Raw genomic sequence first — 10,891 nt, 5'->3', positions numbered from 1 at the left:
TTAGTGAGTATTTTATTTATTTGGTCGTGCCCAATATGTGTTTTTTTGGTAAAAACCCAGAGTTCGAAGATTACAACCAAAGACATAGCCTACTTAATTTGAACTCGAGTGTGATATATTTTATTCTTAACATTTTACGGTGTTACTTATTATTATACAATAGCTTAGCCTGAGCTAGGGGTCCCGGGTTCGAATCCCGGTAGATGCAACCATTTAAATGATGAATATGAATGTTTGGTTTCGGAATTATGGATGTTTATATGTATTTTATGTACGTTTAAGTATTAAATATATTCTTGTCTTGTGCCTATAGTACTGGCTATGCCTTGTTTAGGGCAAGATTATTATTATACTTCTTGAAATATCTGTGGTGTGACAAGAAACATTCCTTCATACCAATATACTCCAAGTGCCTGTGCACAACATTTATTATATTTGTATATACACCAAAAATAAACACGTTTAATATTAATATGTTATATATAACCATGTGCTTAGCCAGTAAGGGGTCATTCTGAACGCTCAACGTTTTATAACAGTCATTACCTGCGTCAATTTAAATATAAAAAATGAAACAAAAATATAAATACTGTATTGGTTTTATTGTAACACAATATGATACAGTTTCGCTTGATGACGGGAATGTAAATACATATACAACGTTATCAATATATCTGTTAATGTAAAGTACATACCAGTCTCCTCGTTACTATAAAATCCAATGGATTCCTCAATAATAAGTACCCGAAAAGTACACCTTAAATGCTCGCTTACAAAATATATTTTCACTTATAATTAACACGAGTCGCTCGTTCGCTTTGGCTCTGGTTTATTAAGGTGTCGCCAGACCTCCAGACGACACTAAAGTGCCGACCAGACGAGCGAACTCGGCCCTAATCACGACTAGATTGTAATAACTAAATAAGAGCCACGAATTTGCAGTCTACCGCTTCCCTAATCAACTCATGGTTGCGGGCCCGGTGGAAATTAAAAATTTATAACCGATTATTTACTTCCACTACTTACAGGTACATAGCATTTTTAACTTTAAAACAAACTCAAGAAAGTTCAAAATAAATCATTATCAAATATAACGAAAGTATCAATCAAACGTAAATGAAATCAGATAAGTTTTATTACGACAATATTGAAAATGTACTTGATTATAATATTATATGATTACAATGAACTAGCGCGCTAGACAACAGAAGTTATGAGTAAGGACGGACAAATATTACATTTATTAAACCATCAAAGGGCCGACACAACCATTACAATTACTCAGAAATAAAGGATACAATGATGAGATCAAATCCAACATAAGTACAATTTCGACGGCTCGAAACAAGTGGCTTTAGATACAATGGATCGACAATCAACAACAAATAATAACTTTACTGTATCCATTGAATATGACAAATATATAGACACGTTGACGCAACAGCAAAAAAATATAAAATATCTATTTTCAGTAGCATTTATTGCATAATCTAATCATTATTATTAGATCTGACTAACTTTCACAACCTCAATTATTTTATGTTCACAAAATATTTTTGGTATGTTAATTTTACACATTCAATGTGTCAAACACAAGTTTGAAACTTTTTTATAAGGGTAGTGCAAATAGATGTGTTTGAAACTTGTTTATGAAAGTAGTATAAATAGATGTGTTTGAAAGTTGTTTATGAAAGTAGTATAAATAGATGTGTTTGAAACTTTTTTATGAAAGCAGTATAAATAGATGTGTTTGAAAGTTGTTTATGAAAGTAGTATAAATAGATGTGTTTGAAACTTTTTTAAGAATGTAGTATAAATAGATGTGTTTGAAACTTTTTTAAGAATGTAGTATAAATAGATGTGTTTGCAAGTTGTTTATGAGTGTAGTATAATTAGATGAGTTTGAAATTTGTTTATGAGTGTAGTGCAAATAGATGAGTTTGAAACTTGTTTATTAATGTAGTATAAATAGATGTGTTTGAAACTTGTTTATGAATGTAGTATAAATTGATGTGTAAAAAATGAACTGACAAAATGGCGTCTATTGTTCCAATTTCCGCCATTGCTTTATATTATAATACATTTTCATGAGCGTATTTAATTCATAACTTATGTGTCATATTCAATGATTGAAAACAAAGTTTAACAATAGCAATACAAATTTAAAAAATTAGTTCTAATAGAACTAATTTTTTTTTAATACAAACTTTGTATATTTGGTCAATATTTTGGTCAAATGCACATTAAATGTATTTTACACACGTAGTTTTTTTTATAATAGATTGCATTGTTATTTACATTTTCAAAATCTTACTTTTCCACCAATTTTTTATAATCCACAGGATATAAATTCATTGCACCTGATCCATCGTATCGCAGAAGACAATGTTGACTAGGCGGAGTCGCGGTCTATAACTAGTCTACACTAAACAATATCACTTGTCATCCACCATATTATCACTGGAAGTCTCTCATTTTTTTGTATTTTTTTTTTGAGTATTTTGTTACTTCGTGATGAATGAACACAGGGGATCACCTAGCGCTTCCTACGCGAACACAAACCCACAGAGTAAAAACTATTCACATCGAGTTGCACCACAAATTCACTTTTACTCAAAACACAGCATTGTTCATTGTTGATCACTTTATTTAGTTTTTTCTCACTGAGTGCCAATGTCAATTTAAAAATATATTTAAACAGAAATGTATTACCTAGCCATATCTAATTTTTAATCTGTGAACATATAACGTATCGTAGTTTATACTCTGTGGCGCGGGCACGTTTGGCACGGGGGGCGGGGTGACGTCACGGCGGGGCGGGGCGTGACGTCACGAGCGCTCAGTCAATGCTCGGGATGCTCAGAGCGGTTTCGCCACGAGAACAGTCCTCGCTTTGACCACTTGTTGAAGCTTCATTGCTCAACCTGGAAGCCATTAAAGGTTTTAAATAATTATATTAATCATATTGTATGATAAATAAAAACGTGAGCCGTCACGGGACGCCTGACAGATGTGAAACATCGACATTATTTTGTAAAAGTAATATGCAGAAAAGAACATATTGTGATAGGAACTAAATATGTCATAATGATAAAATAAAATATTACGATTTTTTTCCAGATAACGATGACTATTTATTGAATAAACATTTATTTTCATTGAATACAAAAATTTACGAATTTATTTCAAATCGTGACTACTTAATTCGTTTAATCAGTGACTTCGGTAATAGTTATTCTCGATGTTGCCTCTGAGGACGGTATTACTGTGACAAGGCGACGCGTCGCCACGGCATGCGTCGCCACGCCAGAAATCGGTTTTACGTGCGGCTGTTTCACATCAAAAAATGGCGCATGCAATAAATAAAAAATTAATATATATATCTGTAGCTATGCAAAATTAGTGCTGTGTATATACTGTTCATTGTTGAAATAGTGCTTTTGTTTAATTAATATAATATGTATTATTAAAAATATGTTTTAAAAATAAATTCAGATTAATAATTTAATTGTTGTTAAATATAATGACATTTACAATTTTAAGACTTAAACTTTCCTAACGAATTTTCCACTTGTATCGGCAGTTTTGCAGCAACAATTTTTTTTTGATAGATTTCGTTTAATTGAAACACTGATGAATCATGGTACCGCGGGCTTAGTTTTGAAATGAGTGTAGTGTTACGTACATGTGTGGCGCGGCTTCAGTGAGCGCGAGAGCCAGCGCTCGCGACAGCGGGAGCGAGGCGGACACGGAGGCGGAAGCGGAAGCGGACGCGGGCACCAGGTGGTCGGGGGACGACGCACGGCTACTGCGGCCGCTGATACTCTCCTCGTACGAGTGCTCGCTCCTCAACTGTACAACACACAAGCCTTACATCATTTACACATCTAGATACACTGTAACAGCTGTGAAAACGTCGAAAAAAATATACGTTGGCAGTTAACCTCTATTTTGAACAATTCACACACACTAACATACAAATTGCGAGTGTAGGACGTAGCTGGTCACGCAAACGAAATTAATAAACCTGGCCTGTTTTTTTCTGTTGTCTAACAGCAGAGGCTCTATCTAGACTTTTTTTTTGACAATAAAGGACGAGACGAGCAGGACGTATAGCCGATGGTAATTACAATGCCACTCAGGATTTTGGTAATACCCAAAAATTCTGAGTGGCACTACAATTTTTGCACCTTGAGACACAAGATGTTAAGTCTCATTTGCCCAGTAATTTCACTAGCTACGACGCCCGTCACACCGAAACCCAGTTATGCTTACACATCACTGTTTCACGTTAGAAATAGGCGCCGTTGTGGTACCCATAATCAAGCCGGCATCCTGTGCAAAGGAGCCTCCACTGGACCCACTCAACCTTTATTTTGAGCAATCCACGCACACTTACAGAAAGTGTCATAAACCTGGCCTGTTATCATCGGTTGTGTAGCAGCAAAAGACTATCTAAACGTATAAATTATCTACGACACAAACGTCAATTAACTAAAATATATGCCAGAACGAGAATATTGCGTCGTGTCCAAACAAACAAACGTTAATTGTACGTTAGTTTTGGTAGCAGGCTTCATTACGAGAACTTCTTTAAAAAAAAATTTAAACCAATCTCAATCATCACTTAAGTCAGCATCATAAAAATCTAATTATAAATTTAAAAACAAAGTAATATCAAGAGTTATAATTCATTTATATATATTTTTTTATGTATTTAATGTTACACTGAACATATCAACATTACAGTTTTTACATGGTACCTATAGTGTTGTTTCATCATAAGCAAAATGTCTATTTGTAAACATTTTGCATTATTCTTGGTTTATTCTCAGGTATAAATTTATATCAAGTGTATTAATTGAAACATGCTTTATTTTGCTGAACTCCATAACTATCCAAATATTGTAATTTTTATTGAGTGTAAATACCGCTTAGTTTTGTCTTTAATCAATTCGACACGTGTTTCGGTGCACGAGGCATCGAATCACGAGATTATGTTCGTGTCATAATCTGGCGAGTCAACATCTCCTGAGAATGCCTCGTGTAGAGGCAAAACACAACTCGAATTTATTAAAGACAAATCATAGCAGAATTCACTCTCAATAGTAATCACAATATTTGGATGGCCAAGTGTATTTGTAATGCAGTATCATGGAGTTTTCTTTTTCTGTCAATGTCAGTACTGGGGTATGGAACATAGATGATTTAAAGGTAGGTACCAAGGTGAGTGGCTGCCGGTTCCTGGCCGGACTGAGTGCCCTGCTCCGAGCCTCTTCCACGTCTAGTTGCAGGATGCTCTCCTGACTTCCCGTGAACTGAAATATACAACACTTACTTATACATTTGTACAACTTGTCGACCATACTTCTTTTTGAAGTGATAACTTCTTATGGGAGGGTAAACCGCTTCGTAACGTAACGCGTTACGGCGCCAGTCTGTTTGGCTTCCCTTTCTCTAACTCTTACTCTTATAGGATTAAATAATTATACAAATAATGTACAAATACAAAATTCTTATATAAGTACATATTCAAGATTTAATTAAGAATAAAATATAATTTATAATCTATATAAGATATTATGGTTAATAAAGCGAAAATGCAATCAATTGTTATAGCCATTGCTAAACCTACGTAATGATACAACAGCTGACATTGTTTTATCAGAAAAGATTTACTTGGATGCCGGATATTTGAATTTCAAGTGACTGGCGTGGGTGGATAGAGTAGAGAAAGAGTTAGAAAGCCACGCACGCACTGAGTATACCTCTATATATCTGTAACTGTACTAAATCTGACGCTCGCGTGTAACGCTATAATTTGACGCTTAGTAGGGTAGTGGCCGCGCGGGGAGCGTTCCAAACGTCCGTATAAAAGGTATTATATCGCTTCAATAAAGGTGAAATGTTTTTTTGAAATTTAGACATTATTTATTCAGACAAACTAAGAGACATAGAATCTAATCTATCTTCATTTTATTTCTATTGAACATATGAATTGAGCACTGTTTGCATAAAAGCGAGCGAGCTTACCACAAAGCCATAGTACTTCAGTATGTCCATCTTGCACATGGGACAGGTTCGGTGCTCCAGCAGCCAGGGATCGATGCAGTTCTTGTGGAAGTCGTGTCTGAAACACAGTTCATTATAATTAATAATATCACTATTAGGTCAATTTTATAAACCCACAAATTGTGTGGCATTTAACATAGTAATAATATTGACAAACTTTTACACAATTATCTTGCCCTAAAATAGGCATAGCCTGTAGGTACTATGAGTACAAGACAACGATATATTATTTAATACAATATACTTACATAGACATACATAAATATGTATTATAAACATCCTTGACTCGGAAATAAACATCTATATTCATCATATAAACGCTGGCACATATCGATGTGTTTGTAGATTGGATTCGAACCCGGGACCTATAGCTCAATAGGCAGGGTCTCTAACCACTGGGCTATATGGGTCGTCAATTTATACCTTGTTGTACAATCTTAATGAATTGAAATTTCTATTTAACTATTATTTCATCCACTAAACACATTAAAAATGGTTCAGTTTCGTATTAATATAAAAAAATTAAATATTCATTATTTTATTTTTTACGTGTTAAATCGACACGCACAATTTCGTCACTCGCAAATAATACACCTGATCTGTTTCTCGAAATATTTTGACAAATATTACTATTATTCGTATGTTATTTAATACCCACCTACAAGGAAGAGATCTCAGCGTCTCCGACACTTTGTATGGTTCGATACAGATGGCGCAGCATTCACCGTCGCCTTGCACCTCCTGCGAAAAACGATAAGTTGAGAGACTATACAGCCCTAAATAGTGGGAGGCTCCTTTGCACAGGATGCCGGCTAGATCGTTGTGTTTCGGTCTGAAGCGCGCCGTAGCTAGTGAAATTACTGGGCAAATGAGACTTAACATCTTATGTCTCAATGACGAGTGCTGTTGTATTGCCGCTCAGAATTTTTGTGTTTTTCAAGAATCCTGAGCGGTAATGTTATGGGTAGGTCGTATCAAATACCATCAACTGAACGTCTTACTCGTCTCGTCCCTTAATTTCACAAAAAAAAAACTTTCTTCCAAGTACTTCCAAATAATCTGTATAATGAGCTTCCTTGTGCGGTGTTTCCAGGACGATACGTCATAGGTACCTTCAAAAAAAGCGCGTACACCTTTCTAAAAGCCCCACAGCAACACTCCTGCAAGCGACACGTACACTCGTTTGTCCTCCTCTTCAAGAATTCATAAAATCAAGAATTCAATGTCCTTGTTATAGATAAATCGTGGAAGACAAAATGTATAATTAGAATAAGAGTCGAACATGTCCGTTTCCGGTATTGATACAATTTTGTAACTCGTTTCAACTTACCCTGTCGTCCGTCTTTAAACTCTTCACAGGTATTTTAGATAGCGCCTTTTTCGCCGCGCAACATAATCGCTTCTGTAACAGAGATTAATCACCGCATTAGTAATTTATCCTAATTTAATTCAAATGTCTATGGACAGGCCATTACCATAAGTAATAGTACAGTAACGTAACTCAGCGATCTTAACATTTATATATATATATATATACGTCTGGGCTAGGGTTGGTACATATATAAAGGTTTTTTTTTATTATATATAATCGTTTATAAAATGCTCACAGAATACCTATATTTATTTACGGTGTGTGTGGATGATGCAGCTACTGTACTCTAACTAAAACTAAACTAAACTTTTGTTATGTATTAGTTTACATTTACTTTTTTGACTTCCTCGTGTTAGGTATTGACTATTTGACGTTTGAGTATGTTTGTTGCATCACTTTACATATTATATTGCTATTGAAATTATTTGTAAAACGATGAAAATGTAAATCTTGATATAAAAGAGTGGCAATGAGTTTCTTGCTACTTCTTCATTAGCTCAACCATTTACGAAGTGGCAGCACATTCAAAAGAAAAAAAATATTTTTTGACATTCATGTGTCATTTCCGAGACTTATATGAATAAAGTGATTTTGATTTGATTGACGATGCGGACGGTGAGGCGCTGCTTATTTAACTCGGATAACGACCAGTCTCAGCGGCGCATTCAATAGGTTTGTCTTCCCAAGATTGCTTAGCGGTCGGGTAAATCATGTGTATGTGTGCGTGCATCGATCTCTAGTCAGTGTTCTATTACACTATTGTGCCATTACAGAGATTGGTACTCGGTCACCCAGATAATGAGATAAAGGTAGAAAATACTCACAGAAAGGCGATCCTTGGCGTGTAGATATCTGAAGCGCTGTATGTAGTAGAAGACGAGCCAAGCCAGAGATATCACCATCAGCACTATGAACGATATGGACACAAACAGCACCGATGTTCTGAAACAAATTAATATCATACATACATGATGTATGTATTTCGAATTGTACCAAATATCTCGGCATCCTGATTGACCAAAGGTTAAGTTGGCATTCCCAAATCGAACTGGTCATAACCAGGGTGAGAAAACTTATGTGGATTTTTAAAACTCTGCGGCACGTTATGAATAGCACAGTCCTTAATAAAATATACATCGCTTTGGCTCAATCAGTGATCACCTACTGCATCCCGGTATGGGGCGGTGCAACTAAGATAAGCCTCTTAGAATTGGAAAGAGCTCAAAGATCACTTCTCAAGGTCATGTACTTCAAACCTTTAAGATTTCCAACTGATTCACTCTATTTGACTTGTAATCTTTTGACAACGAGGAAACTTTATGTTCTTAACATCATTTCAGCCGTCCACAAGTCACTTCCGCTAGATCACGCCAAATTGATCAGTAGAAGAAATGATAAAGTAGCAGATACCATTACTGTTCGCACTACTTTTGCTGAACGACAGTTTAGCTGTCAATCAGTGTTCTTATATAATAAAATAAATTGTGTCCTAAATATATATCCTATGACATTACATCTAGGCAGGAAAGCTTTAAATAATTGGCTAACTTGTCTTGCTTATGATGAAGTGGAAAATATTCTGATATATATAATACACTAATAAACGAAATTTATTTTTTATTATTATGTATACATATATGATGCCTATCGCCGGAGTTGGCAGGAATTACGATATTGCTTTGCCTACCGGCCTGATATACTTGTCTGGCTTCCACTATCTCACCTTTCATACATACTCCCTTATTTTGGTTACTACCATCATCACCTGTGCTTTCCCGGGGCGTTAAAAGAATAGGGAAGCTCCAGGCCCACGGATTTAGATTGATTGATTCATTCTTTACTCCACTTTCGGACGACACGCCACAATTTAGGATATCATCCCCACCATATGGATGTGTGGCGGTCCTCCACAGTGAGGTTTTCAAGGAGCTTTCTTGTGAGGTGTTAACGGGACGATACGACATGGGTACCTTCAAAAAATATGCGTACACCTTCCTTAACGCTCCTGTGATTCCTCTGGTGTTGCAAAGGAATGTGGGCGGCGGTGATCACTTAACACCAGGTGACCTCGTTTGTCCTCCTTTTTAAATTTCGAATTTATAGTATTAGAAGTCTAGTGTGTTACCTATATGTTAATATTATAGCTTGAGTCTATAATATTTTTAAAGTAGCTATGCGTAAGTTTTATTATATTTGTAAGACAAGTGTACGGGTCATCTGATAGTGATCACAGCCGTGTTAGATATAACACATCTCATTAAAATTAATACTTTGTTCGTTGCTGTTTAGCTTTATAAAACTAATCTTACGTTAATGCGATAAGGTTTAATTTTCATTAAAAGATGTTTATATTTATTATAACTATGTAGATATATAATAAATCGACTTACGCATAATAATTATAATACAAAGGCACGACCATAAAAGCTTTTATATTTCTTATGTTACATTCCCCACAACCAAGGTGTTAATAACAAGATTGTCAATAACACACATAAAACATATTAAAATCATGTACATCCTAAAAAAACTATACTTAGCAACATTTTATAGCGACTATATCAATATTAAAATCTTTTATGTTTTAAATAAATAGATTGATTTTCATGCGAGCGCCAAGTTAATTTATTTATTTAAAAGATTTTTAAAATTGTTATTGTCACTAGGACTTGTAGGATACCTAATTACGTAATAACTTAAAACAGAAGGGCCGTTAAGTTGAAATAATAAAAATTAGGTATTGTGTATTTTGGGTATTTAGTATAATTTAATAAGTATAGATGCGATCACACCTCTTTAACCTCCCGCTTCCCCCACCTCTCCCCGCGTCCTTCGACATGCCTACAATAATCTTCGTCATGTCGTCGGCGAATGAAGGTCGAATCAAGCCCCCTAATTATTGCGCACACGCATTGTGCCTATCCACTTATCTTATTAAGACAAATTAACCACCAGTGAGTGACAGTAACTAATGTAAGAAGAAAGCTAGTGACTAACACTGTTTCGTCATCATCGGTCCAGAACAGCAGGCGGCCATATTATTCTCGAACACGTCGGTACGCCGGTAAAGGTAAAGCATGGTTTCTAATTCCTCAATCACTGATCACATCTATCAATATAGTTCTAGAGGCGAATTACCAGCCTCCATATATATATAGATACAGTTCACTTAAATTCAAATATTATAATAACCGCCTTTTCGCAAATTCGCTAAATAAACGGTCGTAAATCCTTCATTTATGACATAACAATGTTCCAGATAGTTTCTTACTTGTTGATATTGTTGTTGATGTGAGTGAAGGTCCGGCCCTTGACGATGCCGATAACGACCCTGGTGCCGTTGTCCACCAGCTGGGTGATCTCCTTGCCCTTCCACCTGTACGTGAACACCGCGCTAATGTTCCCTGGAATCAAACACCAGAACGTAAAAATCTAGCTATTCGAATT

At 35.5% G+C, this 10,891-nt stretch overlaps 1 protein-coding gene across 1 annotated transcript in view; it reads right to left on the bottom strand.

Moving 5' to 3' along the window:
• Positions 1 to 583: 583 nt before the first annotated feature.
• LOC126978133 (E3 ubiquitin-protein ligase goliath-like) overlaps positions 584 to 10,891 on the bottom strand; it is a 125,356-nt gene continuing 115,048 nt past the window's right edge. Inside the window, exons 5-12 of the mRNA XM_050826875.1 lie at positions 10,716 to 10,848; positions 8,269 to 8,386; positions 7,403 to 7,474; positions 6,731 to 6,813; positions 6,034 to 6,130; positions 5,223 to 5,318; positions 3,686 to 3,852; positions 584 to 2,924 (exon numbers count right to left, since the gene is read on the bottom strand). Coding sequence (XP_050682832.1) covers positions 2,840 to 2,924; positions 3,686 to 3,852; positions 5,223 to 5,318; positions 6,034 to 6,130; positions 6,731 to 6,813; positions 7,403 to 7,474; positions 8,269 to 8,386; positions 10,716 to 10,848 — 851 coding nt within the window. The 3' untranslated portion in view covers positions 584 to 2,839. The remainder of the gene's footprint in view (positions 2,925 to 3,685; positions 3,853 to 5,222; positions 5,319 to 6,033; positions 6,131 to 6,730; positions 6,814 to 7,402; positions 7,475 to 8,268; positions 8,387 to 10,715; positions 10,849 to 10,891) is intronic.

Source organism: Leptidea sinapis, chromosome 47 (genome assembly GCF_905404315.1).
Source record: "Leptidea sinapis chromosome 47, ilLepSina1.1, whole genome shotgun sequence".
Lineage (NCBI taxonomy): Eukaryota > Metazoa > Arthropoda > Insecta > Lepidoptera > Pieridae > Leptidea > Leptidea sinapis.
This window is presented reverse-complemented; position numbering and strand designations above follow the sequence as displayed.